The sequence below is a fragment of the Mycteria americana genome, chromosome 1 (assembly GCF_035582795.1).
Source record: "Mycteria americana isolate JAX WOST 10 ecotype Jacksonville Zoo and Gardens chromosome 1, USCA_MyAme_1.0, whole genome shotgun sequence".
NCBI lineage: Eukaryota > Metazoa > Chordata > Aves > Ciconiiformes > Ciconiidae > Mycteria > Mycteria americana.
Genome location: NC_134365.1, coordinates 220,079,634 through 220,103,115, shown reverse-complemented (window position 1 = coordinate 220,103,115; position 23,482 = coordinate 220,079,634). Strand labels below are relative to the sequence as shown.

General features: G+C 38.8%; 1 protein-coding gene across 1 annotated transcript in view; it reads left to right on the top strand.

The window, feature by feature from the left end:
• Window positions 1-23,482, top strand: part of UVRAG (UV radiation resistance associated) — a 98,822-nt gene that overhangs the window by 5,666 nt on the left and 69,674 nt on the right. Inside the window, exons 2-6 of the mRNA XM_075491310.1 lie at window positions 11,170-11,287; window positions 12,699-12,733; window positions 15,091-15,252; window positions 17,092-17,166; window positions 22,748-22,833. Coding sequence (XP_075347425.1) covers window positions 11,170-11,287; window positions 12,699-12,733; window positions 15,091-15,252; window positions 17,092-17,166; window positions 22,748-22,833 — 476 coding nt within the window. The remainder of the gene's footprint in view (window positions 1-11,169; window positions 11,288-12,698; window positions 12,734-15,090; window positions 15,253-17,091; window positions 17,167-22,747; window positions 22,834-23,482) is intronic.

Sequence of the window (23,482 nt, the reverse complement as noted above, 5' to 3'; positions counted from 1 at the left end):
GAAGTGAACTTTAAAGTAAAACGTGTTTTTTTTTCTGTTGAAAGTACTTCTGGAAAGAACTTCCCAGGAAAGGAAGAAAAAGTACTTCTGGATTGCAGGTACTTCTGGATTCTGATAATAAATCATGCTTTCAGCAGTTGGAAGTGGCAATCCAGTGTGATCCAGTACTTTGGGTATATGTTTAGATACTTGAGGTGATCCAAGTGAGTAGAGCTAAAGCAAGATGAGAAGAATATGGGTGAATTAGAACAAGGTTAAAATTTCATAGTTACTTTCTTTAAAGATGTATGCAGCAACTTGGGTAACATAGCAGAAGTGGGTGATTCAAAGCATGCTGGCAAAAGAATTTGAGAGGTCTTGTACGTGGGAGAAGTGAAGAAGACTACTGTACAGGCTCAGGGCTGCAAGTGAACTAGTTTTTCAACTAAAACTGTGAAATAGTTTTGAAATAGTTTTATATAGCTATTATTATATATTTCACTGAGTAATATGAAAACAAAGACTGACTCAAATATTTTACTTCCTCTTTCCTACTAAATATGCTGAGGGAAATCAGAATAGCGGATGGAAAGTGTCGTATTTGAATATTGCTTTCACTTCTCTTTCACATGCACTGTCTTTAAACGCTGAGTGGGGAGGGAAGTGCTGCTCCAGTAAAACACCACAATGTGAGTGTTGACCTAGTGATCTTATACAGTTGTATCCATGTCCAGCTGTATCAATGTCTAGTGTTTGTCAGAGATAATTCGGAGGAAACAGTTGTTAAAGTTACTGTAAAACTGTAATTGTAGCCCAAAAGGTTGGCTGTTAATCTGGGGCTAGATTTGTGCTCTCTACAATGTACTACTATTTTTTTTTTTCCTAAGGAATGCAAGTGTGTTTTGCAGACTGGATGATCTGTCAATAAGTAAGAGAGAGACACTGTTCTGTCAGAAAGCTGTAGTAAATCAGTTTCGAAGCTTTATTTAGGAGATATGTGGGAGGTTAGGGAATATTCTTAATTGAGTGAAGGAAAGGTCTTGGTAGCTGGTAACTAAAGACTCATTCCTTCTTTATGAAGAGAGGCTTACTGGTCTGCCCTTGGTTTGTCATCCAGTAACATGATGAACATTAATATGCTTCAGGTTATTAATCAGCATATGATGTTTGTGCAACTTGGTGCATACTTAAAATCAAGTGGTTCTTTAAGGTCAAAAGTGCCTTTGCTTTGATTTTGTTGATGCTTTATTCCATAAGGCCCTGTTTACTTTTTGGGTCCTTCCTTCTCAGCATCGTCTTGTTTTCCATTGCTTAATTGGTATTCCCAGGTCATTCCCACAGCTAATACAGACTAATACTCTCTTGCCCAAGGTGATGTTAAGAGGTTTAAGGGACTCTGAACTGCTACAGGGCATTATTAATGAGGTGGGACTTGTATCCTGATGTTCTCTTTTCTACCCACAGTATAGTTCCCATGTTGTGTCAAAGAAGCAGTTATAGTTTTGGTCCTTCATCTTGCAAGTGGGTAAATATTGATTTGGACAAACTCAGAGGAAAACATCAATAAGGAAAGATGGTATTTCTAGCTGCTGCTTCTTAAAGGTCTTGGTTAAAGATGGAAAGATTGTATATCTAGTTCCTTGTTATTTGTATCTTACACACACACCTAGCAAGAGGAGCTTTGGCCAGCACTCAGTGCTTGTAAGATTTTCTTAGCCCCAGTTTAGAGCAGTTTTTTTAGGGTGTGCTGACAGTTTTTATTTTTCAGAGTTGTGGTGTTTGCCAGCTCACTTAGTCTGTCGCTCTTGATGTTGTAGTGACCATAACAAAACACAGCTGTTGAAACAATACACAGAAAGTACTTAATTTGCCTAAGTCCCTGCATGGGCTTATGATTTTGCTTTTGAACCCTTCCTGCTAATGTTACATTTAAGTAAATTCTATGTTTTGAGTCTTGTTTTGTCACACCTAACCAGCTATCTTGTTTGTATCCTAAGACTGAATACCCATGTCTTCTGTACCTGTCCCTACCTTCCGCTTTAAATAACAGGCTCTTTCAGTCTTTCTGCAGAGATGAGCACAAATTTTGGATATGGAAAGAAGGATGAGGATGCAGAAAATTAGTGAAGAGTGTGAATACTGTGGGCTTGCATTGAATATCAGTTCTGGTCTCTGTCTCATTGGTTCTGAGCTCTAAAAAAGCGGTGTAGATTTTCTACATGTGATTATGGTGTAGAAAGAGAAGATTTATTGTGCCTGCTGAACAGTTACCAGCTGTTTACATCATTTCTCTGAGGTAGAAGTTGAGTTCTGAGTTGCTCCCCAGTGTAAATTCGATTACTTAGTGAGGAAAGAGTTTAGTGGGCTAGCTAGTATGAGCGGGTGTAAGGCAGGACAGACCAAAGGATGTAGCTACCTTCTAAGATTAATATATAGCTGTCTTAATTTTTTTCAGTTATTATGTGATTAGCTGTCTTAATTATTTTCTGATACTACTGTTGCTGTTTTAATTAGCATTGAAGGAGCAGATTGTGCCATAGACTGACATATTTTGTTAGATATAACATTGACTTCAAACGTTGTATTCTTTAACTCTGGGTTGAGCTAATGAAGGGCTCTATTGAATTCAAGTAGCTGGAGAATAATTATACTTCTGCATGGGCCATGTCAAGTATAGAGATGTTCCTTATTCTTCCTCTTTCACTTTCTCCCTGTATGAATTAGAGAAGACTTGATGCCTTTTGGACGACATCTTCCATTTGCTGACTGTCCTTGGTGAAACTCAGAATGAAGTTTCACCAAGTTTCAGTACAGAAGCAGGAGTCGTTGTGGTGGAGTATGGATGATTAGAAACCTGTATTGAGCCTTAATGTGTTCAAGTGAAAGCTTCATAGGTGTTTTCTGTCTAAAGTGAACCTTTCAGAAGCCTTTCAGATGCCCATAAGTGTAAAGGAAAGGAAGCACCTTGATTTAAGGAACTGTAACCTAAAATCCATGATTGCATGTCTGTGAAAACTTTGAGCCCATGTTGGTGAAAGTAGTTTTCACTTTTCTTGTGGTCATTCAGTCTGGGTAAATCGCACTGCACAGGTCCAGTGTGTCTCATTCCTTGCATCAAATCTTTAGGAATGTGAAGGAAGAAAGTGGTGTATGTATGTATGTTGCATCTTCACAGGAAAAAATGCAGTTACATTCCTACTGTGCATCTTTCAACTGGTGTTGGCCTCGGGTATGATTCATAGCAGGCATAACTTTTGAAAGACTGTTGCCACAAAGTAGCTAAGTCTTAGAAAGAGAACTGAGTTACTGAAGTGCTGTTGAATCCCATCATTTTACATGAGGAAATAGAGATATGAAAGGGGTGCAATTATAAGGAGATCCACAAAGGATTCATTGAAGTAATGATGGTTGTGTAGCTTTGAGGGCCTTGCAATCTTCAAGTGTGTGCTAGAAGGACATTAAAATAGAATTCCAAAAATTTCTTATGGTGTGTCCTACAAAATTGCATATCAAATGCTTCAGCTTTGCTTCTGAAGTAGGTCTGAAATCACGTGCGATTCTCTTGACTCTGAGCTGTTGAAAGCTGAACTGTGGAAAACTGTTTAGTTACAAAACTTATAAATAAATCTTCCTAGCAAGCGTGTAAATTGGAGTACAAGCATTTTCTTGTCCTTCCTGTGGTTTTAAGTGACAACACATCTGAATAGTATCTAAACTTCCCATTGTATGTTCCTTTGATATTAAAAGCTTTGCATGTGCAGCAGACTTGACCCAAACCTTCTGTGAGGTACCTTTTTTTTTTTTTGGTAGTGGAGTGTATCAAATTGGAAAACAAGGCAGCTTGAAAACTTACATAAAGTTGAATTAAGTATGAATTCTTGTCTACCATTTGACTTCCAAGAACTCAGATCACAATTGCTACTTAATGTTCAAACTGGTATGAATAGGTGAAAGCAAGTAGTTAGTGAAAATCTGAGGAAGTAGGAAGCTGTAATAACAAGGTGTAGAGCAGTGCTGTGATAATAAATAATGCTCATGTTGGCTAAATACAGTTCATATTTTGATTGATTTTTCTTTTTAGAGCTAGAGCTTTTATGCTTTTTAAGAAAAGAAAAAAAAAAAAACCCTCAACCTGACTGCTGTGAGCTACAAAGAACACAGAGCCCTGTGTATTTTCTCTGACTTAATTATGACAAGTATTCAGAGACCCAACAAAACTGAGCTTGCAAGCTCAGTTTTGTTAAGTTTGAATCAACTCAATTTGCTGTAGTAACATTTGTGTTGCTAACTAATCTTGGCACCCTGCTTTAATGCTAAAATAGTTGGAAGGATTTTGCTTAGATTCTTCCAGAGCTACTGTGGGTCATAAAGCAAGCAAGCTAGGAAACTCATGTGAAAGCCAGGTAAACCCAGAATATGTACCAGCTTGTACAGAGGTCAGAGCTGATCCTGACCTGAAAAGAATTTATGGAATATTCTCCCTCGAAACAATCAGGAGGAGGGCAGCAGTCTGAAAAATCAGAGATGGTGTCCGGAGATGAAGACTATGCCTTGGTGTTTATGTTAAAAACTATCTGATAGGTGGGATGCTCCTTTAAAGGCTAAGTAAGGAGAATTGGTGCTGAAATTGTAGCCAGTGTTGAAAGTCCTGTACAGTATGTCTTCTGGAGAAAAACTGATTGCTCTTCAGGTAATCGGGCTGCTGTGAGAACCCTGAGTGGTGTTTTGCTTTTGGCAACTTTGGGCTTTTTAAGTAATTTTTGTAAATTTCTACTTTGTTTGTACAAGATGGTTTCCCAGCCTTCTTATGCTGGTTTATTCTTGTATTTACACTTCAGGCAAAAGTAAGGTGGTTGGCTTTTTCTTTTTTCTCCCCCTCTACTTGTTCTTCGTTGGATCAGAAAAGCTCTCTTGAACCTGTGTGATGCTTTGCACTTTACATGGGTTATATGGGATGTCACCAGGAATGCGGGGGTGGTGGGTTGGGGGAAAAAAGGCTTTTTCCAATCCAGCCACAGATTTATAAACATTTCTTCCTGGCCAATTGAATTTAAACTTCATTCTGGAAAATGTATTCAAATTTACTAGGTTCTTTAAAAATTAGGCTATTCCAACAGAATTTCTGAAACTTGCTCATGGGCATGGATGCAGTAGGCCCACTGTCATTCTTTTATTAACATCTGGAAGGGTTTTCAGCCTAACTCTCCTTTCACAGAGAGGGCTATATGACAGCTAGCATCTTGGATGGCTGTCGCTCGAAGAAACTAAACTGCCTGCCTTGCTTAAGTTTAGATGCTCCTTTGACACCTTTGCAAATTCATTTAACGTGTGAAAGTGCTAGTGTTTCTGCTGGGAGCAAGAATTCATGAATAGTTTTGCTGAAAAAGCCAGTGCTAAAGAGGGCAGGCCATGCAACTGGAGAGAGGGCAGGAGGAGGCAGATGTGGGACAGAAAGCAGACAGACCTCCTCCTTTTCCCAGCAGTGAGCCATTAGATCATCTCAGCTGCTAATAAAACGATAGGCTCCATGTGATAAAGAATAAGGCTTAGCTGTTGCCCATGTTAATGACATGAGCTTCACAATTCATACTTGGAGCCTGAGCTCCAAGTGTGGTAGATCAGTAACGAAGATAGAAAAATGGTGTTTGACTGTGTTCTCATCCAGCTTGGATATACTTACATTATTATTTTTTTCCCAGGGTCATCAGTCTTGTAAGAGAATAATAAAGTGGTTAAGATGGAAGAGGAGTCAGAACTCTCCATGCTTGTTTTTGCTACCCATTATGTGACCTTGGACAAATAATTACGAAATTCCATGAATACTTTAGGCTGTTGTAGGTAGTCGCTGTTCTCCTTGTGGTTGCGCGAACAGTCTAGACCTTTTGTTAACAACAGTGCACTTCTCTCTCTTGTTCTGACTTATTCCCTTTTCTTCCCTTCCTCCCTACCCCCATCTCTGCAGTGATTTTTATTAATAGTACCAGATTGTTAGACTTAACCCAACAAAAACCCCAAGTGAATAGCTTTGTCACTTCAGTTTCCCAGGCCCAGAGGGAAACAGAGCGTGGTGCATGGGTCAGTTTAAGCCATCAAGAAACCGCAGTGTTAAAAAAAAACCAACCCTGCTGCCTTCTACTCCTGCCTGCTCTTGCCCTGCTTTTGTGGTGGGCATCTGTGTAGCTGTAGTGAGCTGAATTGGAGGAACTTATACTTAAAATTAACTTCTTTTTTTTGCCAGTTGTAGCTTGGATAAATTCTCTGATCTTCACCATGAGACTGCACAAATGCACAAGAAAACATTGTGTGGGATGGGAACAAGTGTCTAGATGCGGAAGGTGGTATTTTAGGTAGAGGTCGTGAAAGATTATGGTATCTTAGTGTTTGAGGGAACTGAAGCATGAAGGGACTGGGCAGTTTCAGTCCCTTAAACCTCAGAAGACTTGGTAGACTGAAGAGTTCTGGGATCACCTGAGGGAAAAAGCAAAGTATTAACATGGATGTTGGTCAAAATACTTTATTCTGTAGCAGCCTGACTTGTTTATGGCCTGCAGTAAATCTGGAGAGGTTCCCAGAAAGTCGTTGAATGGGAAAACTAGATATATTAAACAACTGATAATAGTTCTTCAGAATGATGAAAACTGAGTGCTTTTCTTAAATAAGAAAAAAGACCCCTGACTTTTGAGAGAAGCTGGTCATTACTGTGCATGGGTGGTCTCGCTGCACCCTGTAGCAGCTCTGTCAAGATGCTGCTGTTGAATTCTGGGAAGCCAGTTTTGTGGCTCTGCAGGCATGAAGGGTGAAACCTGATGGGAGGCTCTGCTCTTCTGATCTCTTCTAAAGCTTTCCTGGTCAGCCTTTATATATCTTTGGGATAGCTGTATGTTTATAACTTGTGATATCTTTACCTCCAGCAGTGTTTTTAAAATATAAGCTACAGCTCAGGATTTCTTCTAAAGGAAAATCAGTGGCTCTCTTCTGGTTTGTAGTCATTTATTTTCGAGGCAGAAGGAAGCACTAATTTCTTTCATGTAGGTCAGCACAGAGTTGCTGTGTTGCAGTTGCCTTTACTCAATTGCAACTTAGATTGGCAATTAAATCAAATGATAACAAGGCCTACCATGTAATTTCACTGCTCCATTGACTTTCTTGGGAAGTGCCAAGGATTAGGACAATTGTGGTAATCAAACTAACTTGTCTGTCACAAACCCCCTAGAATGAGTTGTTAAACCTGCACTCCTGCTCTGCTAAGCAGGGATCCAGATGCACCATCGTTCAGGCTGTGTGCACTAAATTCAGAGCTGTTGGAAAAGTTAAATACCCTTTTTAATGGTATCAGTTATGCTTGTCAGAGCTTACCTAAATCAGCGCTCTGCTGAAAAATAACTTTTTTTGCAGTAGGATATTTTATTAAGATGCCTGGTGTAGTGTCTGAGATCTTCAGTACTGTGTTGCTGATACTGTCAACTCTGTGAGGAGATAGAGGTGAGAATTATCTATACTAATCTACATATTTTGCTTATCTTTTTTATGAAAGCAGATCCTGCACTATCAGCTTGCAAACTCAGCTGGCCTGTTTTAAGTTGTGTGACTCATGAGGCTGCCAAAGCACTTATCATGTTTTTAGCGCTTGTATTTTGCTTTTTAAACCGGGCTTTTTGGAATGGCTGTTCTAGTTGTACAGCATCTCATCTGTGGGGATCCCTCCTTGTGATGAAGGTAGCTAAAACTTATCTCTGATGAGAAGTGACTACTTTTTCCCGCTTCATCTAAAAGAAAAAGGAAATGAAAGAACTCGGGATTATTTGCAGCTATTGTATTCAGTGTAAAGTGTAACGGGTCACCTCTCTATGAAGAGTTGCTTTTGCAGTTTGAAGTGCACTGATACCTCATGGTGAACCGCTTTTCATTTTGCTTGTAGAAGTGCCACGCTGTATGTAGCTCCGCACGTTTTAAGCTGGCAGTTTCATTTAAGCGGTCCTGTCTGCCTTTGGCTGCCTATTGCTGCTCTGTCCCCTCTTTCAGCAGCACAGCTGCTTGTACAGCCACATTGTGAACCATATTGAGGAACTGATCCGGTGAAACTAACCCAGCAAAAGAGAGAGGTGGTTAGTTTTCATCCAGATCGGTTCCCCAGTGTGATTCACTGAGCAGCTGCACAAGTGCGTATTTATGGTGGTACAAATGAGGAGGGCGATGCAGCAGTGCGAATAAGCAGCGGGGGTTGGCAGCAAGGAGATTTGGCTGATGCCAGTGATAGCTGAACTACAGCACAGCGGGTTTTTTGTTTTGCATCTTCTAACATCTCAAGCAAAAATGATATGAAACACATAGGAGGTAACACTTAATAGAGATTTGCAAATTCCCTCAAAATGATACTTACTGTTTGCAACAGAACAGCTGCAAGCCCTTCATGAAGAATTTTAGAGCCAATTTGAATTGTCTTTTGGACATGTCTTTGTAGCTGATGGTCTCCTGGCTAAAACTAATTCTCTTTGGTCAGGAGAGGTTAATTAACTCTGAATGCTGCCTCTGTAGAGTTCTGAGGAAATCTGAATAATGCAATGTAATATCAGCAACAACGTAGTGGGCAAACTGGAAGGTTTATTTTCAGGATACAAGTCTCTGTCATCATGACCTCATACTAAAGAATGTGAACAAGAGAATTGTCCATGTAATTGGAAACTTGTTCCCTACCAGCTAGGCTAAATGGACAAGTAATGGGACAGGAGGGAGGAGGAGAGTGATGACTAAGTTGGTGATTTAAACAGATATTCATTACCTGTTGCATGTTGAGTCCTGAACTGTGGTGTGGTCTCACAGCCCCAGATTTAATGTTCCTCTTCCAACTACTTTGGGAGAAGTGATGCTTTAGATTTGAGGATAAATTCCAGATTTTGAAGGGTGCAAAGAAGTTACAAACCATGGAGATAAGGACTCCGCTCTTGTCCAGAGACGCAGCTGTAGGTTATGACACTCGACAGCATTTTCCAAACCTCACTGCATGTAGTGAAAGATGAGAAACTTGTTTGGCTTTGCTTGAGGGCTACTTCATTGTAACATACTACTTAAACCAGTCACACAATTAGTTTCCAATCCTAAAAAGACCTGGAGAAAGTTGCCTTCTTTGTCAGATGCTATGTGGGCTATTCTTCTTGGGTGGTAAGGGATTTAAAAAAAAATAAAAAATGAAGGTGGAAGTGAGCATGGTAGATGATTGATTTGTATGCTACTGAAGTTAATTAAGGGATAGATATGGCACATAAAACCCTTAAATCATTTTTATAGGGAGTGCAATGTATGTTCAAAGCCATTTCTTAAGGAGTGTTTTAAGTTTCACATAAAAATGGCCAGCAAAACTACACAGCTTTAAGGTTAGATTTGAAATAATGTACAAGGTCCATATAGGTTTTTTTGTGAGCCTTAATCTTTCTTTTGATGTTTTTGATACCATTTTATAACAAAATAAGACCACGTAGTTCTGCAATTAAGCATCTTAGAAGGTTATTATCTTATTTTTTAAATTTTGTATTGCATGTGTATGCTAGAGGTATCTAGGCATCCCATCTCAGGCTCTGTTCTTAGTCTAACTCATAAATAGACTTTGCAGGAATGAATCCACCAGTGCTTTTGAGTCTGTCACATGAACAGAAATTTAATATTCTTATATATTTCCAGGAAGGAAAACTAATATATCACTTAAGTGATATTAAGTGATATAAAGTGTCATATTGTGATTCCAAAACAGATGATAGCCTTTCAACTCTCGTTAAAAGCCTTTTAGGACAAGCTGCAAACAGAAAAGTTGTCTTTTGGTTTCAAGAGCATTTTAAATCCACTATTGGGCAACGCAAGAGTGTTTCTTTTAAGGTGGATCCAGACTTACAAATTAACAAGCTTTTGGGAAAAAGAAATACGCTGTAAAATGAGATCTGTGGTAAAAGGAGGCACTAAACCAGTTGTCTGAGGCTTGTAGGTGGTTTGTGGTGATCCAAAAAGGATAGGGAGCCATTTGTCAACACCCCCATGGTAGATGGGTGAGACACTGGTAGGTTGAGAGATTGATTGGGAGAATACGATACAGAAGGATTTGGTGAGAACTTTATATATTTGAAGTGGCAGTTTGCTGAGTGCTAAGTTCATGGTAGTCCATTTTAAGCATGCAGGGGTTTTCAAAGTTAAAATAAGAACCACAGTGAAGCAATGATTTAAGAGTGACTGAACGCTCCTACAAAATTGTTTTGTTAACTAGCTAAATTTAACAATAAGGTAGTAATGTTAAATATTTGTCAAAGACGAAGGGCGTAGTATGCTTTTGAAGCTGAGGATTTTGGCCACAACTATTAAAGCTGTTTGGCACTTGTGGGGGGCGGGGGGGGGGGGGAGGGCAGGCACGGAAATTGATTCAATCTGATGGTTTTCGTTCGAGATACAGTATTGTAGCAAACTGACATAGTGTTGGAGTTGGATGAAATCACTTAAACTAAAGATTTTAGTGACATGTTCCAGTGTATTCAATCCAAGAGGAAAAGACTCAGTTATCCAAGCAGAAGGTAGCTGACATATCACAAATTTGACTGTGCCCTTAATTTTCCCTGAAAATCTGTATATGTCTTTCTGATGTATTTTACTTTTATGTAAGGTTGTTACAGCAGTTTCTAGGATTACTGTGAATTCAGGAAGCTTTGTTCAGCCAGTTACTTATGGCTCTGGATTAGGTGGTGGTTTATGTTGGAGCTCTTTGTCCACTAGCGCTTGTTGAAAATAGCTTTGGCTAGGAAGCATTTCCAGTGTGATGGTGCAGAATACCTGGGTGATACTGCTGCTGTTTGATGTTAATAGGGTCACATATTTGCTTGAAACTGCTTGAATAGTTGGGGTGATTTAGACATGTGGAATAAAAATTATGTATAGGACACGAGTAAGAATAGCTTGTCTTGTATATCAGCGTTGCTTAATCTGAGCTCGTAGGTGCTAGTTGTTGCTTGTCCAGGCAGTTTCCTATGGCTTTGCTGAATGCTTATTGCTCACACTAGCTTTCTGCCAAAGAAAACTCTGAGTGTTTGGTGGGATTTTTTTTTTGACAATGGTGCTTTGGAAATCATTAAAATTCTTTAATACAAAAAAATGAAAGGGTTCAATTTCAATCTAAGAAAGTTCTTTAACTATTTAGGGTATTTTTCTTATTTTTAGCGCCGACTTCGTCATCTTCGGAACATCGCTGCACGTAACATTATCAATAAGAATGGTTATCGCCTCTTGGATACATACTTCACTCTTCACTTGTGTGATAATGCCAAGATATACAAAGGTAAACCAAGCTTACCGTCAACTTTTTCACTAGTTAATCTTAGAATTCTTATGTTAAGAATTCTCTGTCCTTTTTTTGTCTTCACAATGTGCTGCCATTATTTGCATCACGTATACTAACATTAGAAAAGAGCTCTTTTTAATTTCCTGAACTTCATAAAAGCTTTCAGTGTTAGCAGGCAAGGAAGCAAACCAGATGACAGATCTGGTAGAGTCTCTTAAATCAGCCTCTTTTTGTTGTTGCTCTTCTCTCCCCCCACCGATAACTTAAACTTGGGAACTTCCAAGAGTGCAGAAAAACTTTTGGAGCCTTAGTTGCTTTGTGTGGGGAAGAGTGTTCCACCCTGTGCATATCAGTTATTTTACAGAGCATAAATCAGCACTTACTACTATCATAGTTTTCCAACCAATGACAAGAAGCATCCAGGCATCTATTCTGCTTTTGATAACTGTGTTTGAGTGTTAGATCTCATTTCTCTGTAATACTTTGCTTTCCACTACAATGTATAGTTCTTCACTGTGGAGAGATGTTATAAAAAATATGTTTTTATGCTCCTTTTGATATGATCAACAGTTGGAGCTTTGCAAATGCATTTTGGTTTTCTCCTAATTCTTATTTTCAGCTAGCGTAGTTGAACCTTTCTTTTTTCAGGGTTGCTGTTTTAGAAGGGTAAGAATACATAACTTGAACTTGCTATGTGGACTTTCTTGTGGTGGTTGGTTGAACCTGTAACTGATCACTGTTTCTACAGTGTTTGGTGTACAGGCCTGCTCTGCACTCCATCAAAGCTTTATCCTTGGACTCCAATGGACTGACAGATACTGTACAAAATCTGTATTCCAGCCTCCAGAGCTGTCTACCTAAAGACTCTTATTTTGGCTGGGAAAGTGAAGGTCCATATGTCAGCAGTTGCTTATTTCCATTTAAATACAGGGTTCTTGGCACCTCTGTGAAGTAATTTGGCTGTTCGCTTTCTAAGCATCTGGAACAGGTCACCCTTGCTCTTCAGGAAAGCAGTGCAATTAGTTTATTCGTACTGCTCTCCTCCAGGAAGATGTCCTATGACAAACTAGTCACTTCGCAAATGTCATCCAAATAATGTAAAGTACTGGGGCACGTTCTTTCCCCTGAAACCAAAGCCTCAGTAAATCTTGAGGATTATCTTGGGTATAAAGATGAAATGCTAAATTTAAATAATGACTTCTAATAATTAAGTGTGAATGAGTACTTTTAGTCAAAAGCATGACTGCATTTTAAAGTCTTTCTCATGAATCTGTTACTGATAAACTAGACCCACTAGCATTTGTCTTTCATGAGTGTTACTTATTTTAGCTTTTTGTATTTCAAATACTAAGATTTGTATCAATGTTTAAGCTAATCTAAAGGTGTTTTTTTACTTATTTTTCTTTAGAATTTTATAAGAGTGAGGTGATCAAGAATTCTCTGGTAAGTTTTTTTTAATATGGAAAAACTTTCTTTTTAAAATTGTATTGTTACTGCAGTGTATTGATTTCTCTGCTGAATACCACAACTGTTAAATGTGTATTTCCACTCTCCAGTTCTGTTAGGAGCATCGTGTTGTTCTCCTCCTTTTCAGGTTCTTTTCACAAGGGTTGGAATAGTGAGTTACTGAATAGTAGAAATGCATGTTCGTTTTAACAGCTGTGGAGCAGTAGTCTGTTGGTACTCCTGCAGACAGGACTAAACACTCCAAGGGTAGGGCAATTTCATGTGAAAACTGCTCAGTGCTCAGGTTAAGCTTTACAATATATATCCATTTTCAATATTGAGAACAGCAAACAGGCAAAGTAATGTTAGCTGGATTTTTACCAGTTTAACTTCTTTCAGTATCTGAGAATTGTATGCCTCATAACTCAGGTTTGTTTACAGTTCACCTCTTTTTCTTTTTTTTTTTTCTGTTTTTGCTGGTGTTAGCAACAGAAATAGCTGCTTTTATTTAAATGTCTGTGAATTGCTTGTTCAAGGAGCACTTGTATATTACTTTGCTGGGTGTACAGACTCATTAGAAGCTCATGCTGTGCAGTTCAGCAACCTTGGTGTAGAAGGAGAGGCCCTGCTTGCAACACCCCAAATAAAGGGAGAGTCGCGCTGTTGCAGAATATACCACTGATTTCTTTGAAGACATTTTTGTTGTATAGGTGAGCAGTAAGGAACATGTACCTGCATATATAAACATGTATATTCTGTGAAGAGCTAATAGCTTTAAGAAACTGAAGTTTGAAAACATCTTAAGAGTTTCTAAATTTTCCAGTTCAGATCAATGAAGGGACCAGAACTGAACAGTTTATCAAAACTGAGAAGGGGTAGGTCTCTTGTGGGAGTAGGATGTTGCAAGTGTTGGGTAAGGGAGTTTGAAAACCTGCTAAACAGACTTTTTAATGCCTGTATTAACAAGGTAGAACTGCACCATTTATATAGCACACAGGGCTCTAAACGCTTTGAAAGCCTCCTGAATGGAGGAAAAGCTGTCTACGTCCCCAAGGGTGTTAACTTGCCCAAGAGACAAGTTCCCTGAGACTTTAGGATTTTGAGTTCTGCCTATTCTAAATCAGGAAAAGGAATAACAAAAAGGGAATCTAACCAAAGGAAATATGAGATGGAATGACAAAAATCTAAATAAAAGATGTCTTGAGCAAATTCTGTACATCATCTATGGGTATTTTAATGGCCTGTTATTCTTGTGTCTGAATAGCTACTAAATATCCCTTCTCCTCAGGAGAACTTGATTAATGCATTCCTTCTGTAATTCTTACTGGGTAACTTTGCCCCTCCCTTCTTTTCAGAGGCATCTTATTCTAAATTGCCTAATACCAGTTCAGAGATGCTTGGCCTGTTCCAAGCTGCTTAAGCACTAGAATGAAAGGCTTGTTCTTTCACGGGATGGTGAGTTCCTACCTTTTGCTTTTGTTTTGGAGGAGCTACCATTTCTGTTTGCAGGTGAGGAGGGAGATATGTATAAAAAGCACTTTCCCATTTCTGCATTTGGACACCCTGTGATTTATGGCCTGTGGAAGTCCTAAAGTTGGTATCTGGCTCTTGGCACTAGTAGTGTTGGATTGACTTGGTTTGGTTGCAGCTTGGCCTAATTACAACAGTTTTCATAAATCTTAAATTTAAATGTTATCAGAGGTGAGTGCAAGTTCTTGGAATGTCTCATGTTTGCAAATCTGAGTTCTAGTGGAATAGATGTTTGCAGTTTAGCTTAATGTATGTTGCTTCTGTAAAGCTTGAGATGCAAGTCTGATCTCTTGGAGTGAAGAAGCGCTCTTAGTGACAACATTTGAGGATTGCCATCAGCATCAGTCAAGGAGAAGAATGTGAACAAACCTGTCAAATTATGCAAACTTAATTATTGTGGAATAGATCAGCATTTTAAATTTAACTTTTGCAATGTAAGCTATACTCTAGTTTTCAGAAGCTGAATTGTAACTTGGAAAGGAATGTTACTTCCACTTTTAAAGTTCCTGATTTGGCTAAACTGAATTAGTAAATTCTGAAGTAAATTCTTCAACATCTTGTAATGGAAGGAAGGAGAGCCCACTGAGTTTCTGAAGTACTTTACAGCATGTAGCTTTTAACCCAGGAATTCTCTCTAGAAAACAGAATAAGGAAGCAGCAGAGCCTGTTGGCTTCAACTCTGTATAAACCTTGAAATGGCTGGTGTTCGTTATTCTTAAGGTTTTTTAATCTTTGACATGGACTCTGCTACATTCTGAATTGCCAGTTTTAGGACTACTTTCAGCTTGTTTGAGTTATTTTTATCGCTCTCTGAATACCTACAGAATCCAACATGGAGGAGTCTCGACTTTGGAATAATGCCTGATCGTCTTGATACCTCTGTCTCTTGTTTTGTTGTGAGGATTTGGGGTGGCAAGAAGGAGCACTTTCAGCTTTTGATTGAATGGAAGGTCAACCTAGATGGGTTAAAGTACTTGGGCCAGCAGGTAATGTGAAAACAGTTTTTATCAACTTTTTACTTATGGAAACAAAACATCTGGATGAACAAATATATAGATTGCTAAGAAAGGAAATGAGTGCATTTCAAGGGTGTATTTTAAAGCTTGATTGGGGAGATTCATGTTAGCTTACTTCAGAGCTTTAAATCTTGACTAGCTGAATATTTTAAGCTACCATTGTTTGCTGAGCCTGTTAAATGATACTGCTAGCACTTGGTGCTTTAAATTGCGATGCCTCGGTTCAAGGAAATAGCAGTATGATTGTACGTGGATCATGAATGTTTGTGTTATGAATAATGTTTATGAATGTTAAATGAACATAGATCATACTGTTTGTGTATGTTAGTTTTAATCCATTCTCGTGGTAATGACATCCCATCAAAGATCTTCAGTCCAAGGAGCTTACTGTATAAGATCTGTGTTAATTCTGGTATTTTTTTCTTACTAGTAGCCTTCTGAAAGAGGTGAAAAGTGAGGTGTTTTCTGTGTTGTGGAACTTATACTAAAAGTGGCTCAAAAAGAAACCTGTATCACATAAATATTAAAACCACCAAAAAATTCGGTGCCTTTTGAATCAAATAGGTTGTCCTAATTCCAATGGGCACTTTTTGATTGATTAATTCGTAGGATCTATTTAGAATAGTTCATAGTTTATTTCTCACTTTAAAACTAATTTTTTTTTTTTTAAATTGGAATGTTTCAAAACCTGGGAAGAAAGCTTTATAGGGAATGACTGCTCTAGCTTCACATGGTGCATTGATCCTGGCCAGCACCCCCTGCACTGGTGGGCTGGGAGAGAGTCAGAGGAGCAAAAATGAGGAAGAACTTGTGAGTTGAGATAAAGACAGTTTAATAACTGAAAGCAAAAAAAAAAAAAAAAAAAAAAAAAGCTGGGGGGGGCAGACGGAGGGAAGAGAACAACACACAAGTGATGCAAAGGTAGTCATGCACCACCTCCCACCAACAGACTGATGCCCAGCTAGTCCCCAAGCAACAGCTACATTGCAAAGACTGATCCCTGGTTTTTATTGCTAAGCATGATGTTACACGGTACAGAATATCCCTTCGGTCAATTCAGGTCAGCTGTCCCAGCTGTGTCCCCTCCCAAGCTTTTGCACACATCCAGCCTACTCGCTGTGGAGGCAGAGTGAGAAACAGGGAAGGCCTTGATGCTGTGCAAAGCACTGTTCAGCTAAAGCACTGGTGTGTTACCAACACTGTTTTAGTCGCAGATCTAAAACACAGCATCGTACGGACTGCTGTGAAGAAAATTAACCCCATCACAGCCAAACCCAGTACCCTTCATATTGTGGCTTTCTTTCCATTTGTTTTTACTGGACGGAATAAATGGTTGAGTGCATGGTTTTATTTGAAATAATGTTCTTTACATTAATAGCAGGATATTAGCTATAATACTGAACACTAACTTTGTGTCTACTATGACCACAAAAGCCTAATTTTGAGTATCTTTTTAGGTAATATCATGTGAAAGCTAATTACCCTTGAGACTTACCTCTTTCATTAGTTTCCTGATCTCTTAGTTATTTTTGTCAGCTGAAAATGCAACAGTAGGAAAGATGCTCTGGCCAGTGTTTCTGATTTCAAGGTAGAATGGCTGAATATACTCAGTGACTGTTATTAAAGCTGTGAAGCAAATGCATTTTCTATGGTTAAATTCAGTTTTCTCTGAAGTTTCATATGTGTGTCTAGAATTACAGGTGCTGAAAAACTGCATTTGACTATCAAACAGAGCAATTTATGCTCGTTTGCAGCGTAAAGCCATAGTAAGCTGACTGTAAAATGATTTGTTTTCTTCTCTTCTTACAGATACACGCAAGAAACCCAAATGAGATTATTTTTGGTCTCAATGATGGTTATTATGGAGCTTCATTTGAACAGAAGGTAAGGGTATCTCATATTTGTTCTGGCTTGTTAGTGCTGGTGACAAGCTGAAATTCAACTTCTAAACTTAAATTTTCACACTTGGGTGCTCAGAACATTAAAATGCTTAGTTTTGAGAAGAAATACTTTTTTGACATGACAGATAAGAACTGTTCTCTCACCTCTGTTGCATGGACACCTGAGCTGTTCTGGGAAGACTTAAAGCATAGCATTTTAAGTCCAAGAAAAGCCTGGTTACTGAAAATAAGCCTTGACTTTATTCTTTGAGGCAGACACTTCATTCAAACATAGAACATTTTGAAAATGGTGTGGCTGTTAAGACTCATTTTCTTGGCAAATACAACAGCACATTAAGTTTTGGTTCTCACTTTTAAAACCAGAGTTTGTAGCTTCTAAATGGGAAGCTATTTATTTGCTCTGTGTTGCAACTGTTTCACTCCATGGCTTTTTTCCAAAGGCTCCACTGTATATGTGCTTGTTCAGCCAATATTGTGACTGCAGCCAGATTAATTACATGGCAATGCTGATTACTACATTGATGATGAAAAAGTTTAAACTTACCTAATGTAAATAGCACAGCTAACAGGTTTTTTAATCCCAAATTGCTGGTGACAGTACTGAGGTATAGATAGGTTGTATAAGGAGTTCTTGGCTGGAGAGAAAATGACTCTTGACACACAGCTACATTTTCTGCGTTAGCCGCAACCAGCAAGTCCAGTCTTGTGGGGATTTGAATGGAAGCAATGGCTTTATTGTCAACAACTCAGGTAGCCGTTCATATGTGGGGAGAGTGGAGCAAGGGACGAGGTGGTCCTGTGTGCAAAACTCTCTGGCTGTATGCAAGCCTCCAAACTGTTTGATATTTTGATGGTTATCCTTCAGATTGTGGGTGGTTTGGTACACAGCTCAGATTCTGCTTCCTGCTGTTGTTAACTCTGTTTTCCTGAAGCAGGATGCAATTCTAGTTTTTCATGATTTCAGTATTGATAACCTGGGCCTGAATTCAATGATGGTAACGCTGTCCTCTTTCCTGATTGATTGTTGTCAGAACTTGCTTCCTAGCTTGTAAGGTTTAAAAGTAAATCTCTGTTTTGGTTGTTGTACGTGCTCTGTAGCTAACTCGCAAATACAGTTGTAGCCTATGTAGAGCACAAATAATCTCCTCCTTTGTCCTTCCCTGAAATTTATTCAGCTCTTTCTGGCTGCAAGAGCTAGAAATTTATTTTGTCACCCTGCTCTGTAGCTTCTGATTGCTTTCTTTGTCAGTTCCTTGACCTAAATCTCTTCTTGTATAGTACATACCTCCTGTATTTAAGTGACTTATCTGCCATTCAAGCCAAACTAGTTGGCACAAGCAAACTTGTCCTGTAACCTTCAGAAGCTGTGCGCACCTAAGGGGTATTTCTGTTCTTAGTTGGTCTTGCTTTATAATTTTCCTGTTAATGCTGGATATCCTAAATATTATACAGCCCCACTCTGATGGTTATACTAAGTATTATTTATGAAGCGCCACCTGAAATCTTCTGTAGGAAGGGATTTTTGGTGTCAGGCGTGTGGCTCTGATCCTGTGGAAACTGCAATACAATCCCTTTTCTGCTTGGTTGTGTGGGTATTTTCTAATCTCTGGAGGTTCTTTTTTTCTTTGTGGCTGTGGTCATTGTAGTACTTGAAGACATCTTAGTCATAAGCCTCAAGTTTTGAGATAATACATGGATGGAATAGCCGTTTTTAGTTTCTTTGCACTGGCACATATGAAACCTCGTTATGAAAATAGATGCATACAAATACCATTTTGCAATCTAATGAAAAGCGTGTGCACAAAGACACTTCAGTCAATGTTGGAAGTGTCCTCTATTTTTGCACATCTCAGTATGGACAAAATTAAGGTACGGTACTCCCCCCCCCCCCCCCCCCCCCAAAAAAAAAAAAAAACCAAAACAAAAAAAACCAAACCCAAACCTCTTGTTACTTTGTTACTTTAATATTTTTTTGGACTATGAATTAATTGCCAAAGTAGACTTACGGAGTCTTACAATAAAGTGCATTTTATTAGTGAATTAAATGTCTTTGTCATTAATTAAGACCACTTATGAGCCAAAATAAGAAAATTGTTGGAAGCTGACTAAACCATTCTGGCGATATTTCATGAACTTGGAGTTTCGAAACACACTGTGGATGTACTTCTGAGCATTGCTTGATCCATCTGGAGCTAAATGCAAATTCCCATTTTCTGTCCTGTGAACTTACCTGCGATAAGAGAGATGGGAGCTTAAAGCTATTGTAGCACAATAAACTGAAGTAGGGCAGGAACTTTAGGGATTGTCACAGCTATTGTTTTTATTGATGAAAATTGTAGATTTATTGATTAAATGGATATCTCCCTGGTAAACAAAATCAGCAAGAGCAACATGCCCAAACAGGAATATTCTAATTGCTAAATTGTTTAATTTAAAATGGAACCACTGGAAGCTTACAGCTTCACTAGGTAATGCACTTTAGCTGCTATTTTAGAACCTTCAAGTCCACTTGCATGTAAGGTAGTCTTCAAAATACAGGTTTGTGCTCAAAATACGTGCTTTGTAGGAAGCTCCTGTCATAAAGGAGCAAAGCAGAAAACTCTAGCAGTAATACTGGTGGAGAGATTATAGGTAAGCAAGGCAATCACAGTATAGCAGTTACTGTCTTAAGACGGTAAGAACCATATCCAGGGCCTCAGAATTGTTAATAACTCTTCACTTTTTTTTTTTCCTACTGAATGTCAGAAAGCCTTTAAATTCGGTGTCCTTGGTGATATTTAGGTATTTGGAATTTTACCTTTCTTCCATCTCTTCTGTCCAGAAGCAACCCAGTTTTCTTTGGGTAATATTCAAGTTGCAGTTTTCTTGCTGCAATGGATACTTAGCTCATGGCAAGAAAAAAGTTGGGAAGTAAGGCTTCAAAAGCCTTTGTGCGTGCCTTCTGAGCCCTGGAGGCTCTTACTGCTTTACTGTAGGTGTCTGACAGTGCTCGTGTAACTCTTCTAGCTTTTGCAGCTTTTCTTCTCGGTGTAAATACAAGCGTGTGCTGCCGATATAGCTGCTTTGTTCTTAACCACATTTGACTTTCACATAATTGTACCCCCAACTTCTGTATTTGTTCAAGTTTTTTTATTATTATTTTGTAGTAAATTATGCAGCAATTTTGCCAGAAGATTTCAGCAGGATTCTGCTGCTTTCATCACAACCATGTCCAATTTATTTTCCTGTTTCCTTTCTGGCATGGGACCAGCGAAGCACTTGTTCCTCTCTTAGTTTCATCTTCTCTAGCAATCGTACACTGAAACGCTATTTGGATTCGCTTGAACTGGACCGATGTTTGAATAGGATAGGTGTGAACTTCAGAGATTTTTTTCAAGCTGTCAATGTGGACTTAAAATATTCCCAATCCTTTAGCAGTTTTCTGAATCTGCTTGGTTTTGTCCGAGACTGCATGCTTGTGTGTAAAACCACTTTTTACCCATGTGCAGCAAAATCAGTTCTGGGTGCTATACTGGCTTTCTTAAAACCAGGTTTCTCCTTCTCTGGTTCCTCAATGCCTTCCTGGCTTTCAAATTTTCTTTCAACTATTTTATGTTTGCTGCTGCTAATCGGTAAGACTTGCTCTTGCAGTGATATCTTTTCAGAAAGTGCCTTTAGGGAAGCAAGTATAGCTTTTAGTTAATGACTAGCTTTCTGTTGTCTCCTTAAAGAAATAAAACCAGAACTAGTCTGTACAGCTCTCCATAACTCAGAACATTTGGCTGTGGTCAGGGGTATGGGGGAACAGAAGAATAAGTTATATTCTTCAGGGATACTGATTGTAGCTGCTTTTTCAACCGTCAAGCAGGAAAGACCTTTATCTTTGGAAAACTGCATCTCTCTACAGTATTTGGTCTCCTCAATGCAGGTAGAGTCTTTCACTGCATACGCTTTTTTTTTTTTTTTTTTTTAGCAGCTAGATCCTGGCCACTTCACACAAGCAAAGCCTTTTTGTGTGTTTACAAATACATGTGCCTGTATCTAATAAATGCTGTGGCAGAGAAGTAGGCAAACTCCCCTTTCAAAGGGCAAACTAAGTCTGAAACCCTTCCATTGCACATTCTGCAAGTTTCCTCAGGGTAGAACAGTTTGTATAGACCACTTGGTGTTTGACTCTTTGGGAATTTCCTTTCAACACACTGTAGTACAGGGGAAAAAGAAAAGGCTAAAATATATTGCTGCTCCAAATTCTTTCCCTCCTGAAACTAGTTATTCTAGGCCACTCCACTCGTTCTCTGAAAAATTTTGCTTCTCGCTTTCTGAAGGCAGCGTTTCTTGAAACGAGATCAGCTTCATGGTGTAAAATGGTGATGCTGGTAGTTGCGCATTTTCAGTTTTCCACCATCCTAGCTCATTTAGGCATTAAGATGTCTTTATTTTGGTATGTTTTTCAGGGGAGGTGTGTATGGATTTCAGCACGTAGGATCCAACAATTTGAGAATGGAAATGAGGAGCTGAGACAGCTGCTAATATGGTGCCTCTATTACAATATGACGCATAATGTAGCGTACAGATCTCATGATTATTTAGGTGGAACCTTATTTTTGGTGGAAAGGGATGTCTGCTGCATGGCCTGTGGCTAACAGTTGTGTCAATAGATGTTGACATGTAACTCTGCGTTTCAACATCTTCTGTATGGAAATAGCCTGTTGAGGTAGGAAAGAATATGTAGGCAGGGATTGTGGTACTCGGAGTACATCTGTATCACTGTTGGAAAATTAGCTGATTGTGTGTACCAGCTGGGGCTACTTCATACACTAAAACAAATGCCTTTTTTCCTACAGTCCATAAACTTTCTGACAATGCTGCCAGGTAGTTTGACCTACTTAGAATTTGCTTTATCATGTGGAGAAACAGTTCTGAGTTTGTGGTGTTTCTAGGAATTTGTGTGAGTATGCCTGATATGGAAAAGCTTGGTATCTGACCTTTGCAGCACGAAGAATTGCTGTTTGTCTGTTACTGTTTTGATGCCTCTTGTGCAGAATGTACACTCAGGTCTCTTAAGAATGACAATTTTTTTTGGTAACTTCTAGAAACTTGTTCACATCATTCAAAAGTAAGATTGCTTTGATCTTTTAAACGTATTACAGCATGGATAAAGAATAGAGCTTTATCTCATGGTCTTGTACATCTCTGGCACGCTACTGAATAGGCTCTCAGATATGAAGCTGAAGCCTGGCAATACTGTAAATTGCATCCTTCAGTATTTCTGTGCATAAAATTTGTGCAGTAATGGATTATTAAGTCCAAGAAAACACACTCCATGTCTAGAACACAGGTAAAGTGATAGGCCATTAACATCTTTATAGGCAAGTGCTGTTGTAGGCTAGACTTGAACTTGGTGTTATTGCTGTCTTAAATTGTTTCTACCTGCTGTACATAAAACTGTATGACAACAGATTTAAAATACATGAAATGCAAGGTCATTTGTTTTCCCACCAAAAGTGCATGCTTTTAATCAAGATGGAAACATTTTTGATTCTTAAATTAAGATTCTTAAATTAATATTCTTTCTTTGCCTTAAGGATCACTCAGGTACCCTGAAGAATAGTCTTCTCCAGGTGGATCAGAACTGTGTTCGTAACTCTTACGATGTCTTCTCTTTGCTTAGGTAAGGTTTTTGAGAATATTCTGTGTAGCTATTGTAACTTCTTTAGTGTGTGTGGGAAGAGCCTTTCCAAATATAAAAAAAAAAAAACCCAACCTTCTGGACTGGAATGTGCAAAGGAGATATCTAGGTAGTGCTGATTTACTGCTGGTAGCAAGGAGATGGGCCTTGATGTGTGTTCCTTGGTGGTCTCTAGGCTTCTGCAATGTGGGCGCTTGAGTGCTCTGAACTAGAGCTGGCTGTGGAGCTAGCCCATGGACTTGCCTTGTGAATGTTGAAATCATGGAGCTTCTCTGTTGGAGAGCTTCTCTGGGAAGCCCCTACTCTGTTCTCCTCAACAAAAATAAAATTTATTTAAATAAATTAGAACAATGGAAAAAAAAAGCAATATGCCAAAACTTAACTTGCTAGAATGATGCTGTAGCTGAAACAAAACAGCTACACACCTAAGTGTGTGTGGGGTTTTTTTGTGTGGGTGTGTGTGTTTGGTTTTTGGTTTTTTTTTTTTTAATGTTGAACCACTGTATTGAATTTACCTTTAGCATAATTCTCCCTTGTAATCCAGAAAAGAGGCACTGCATAGTCAGGACCCAGTTACTCCAACACATGTATGGTATAAGAAAGGTATGGATGGTAACTGCACCTTTTGGTG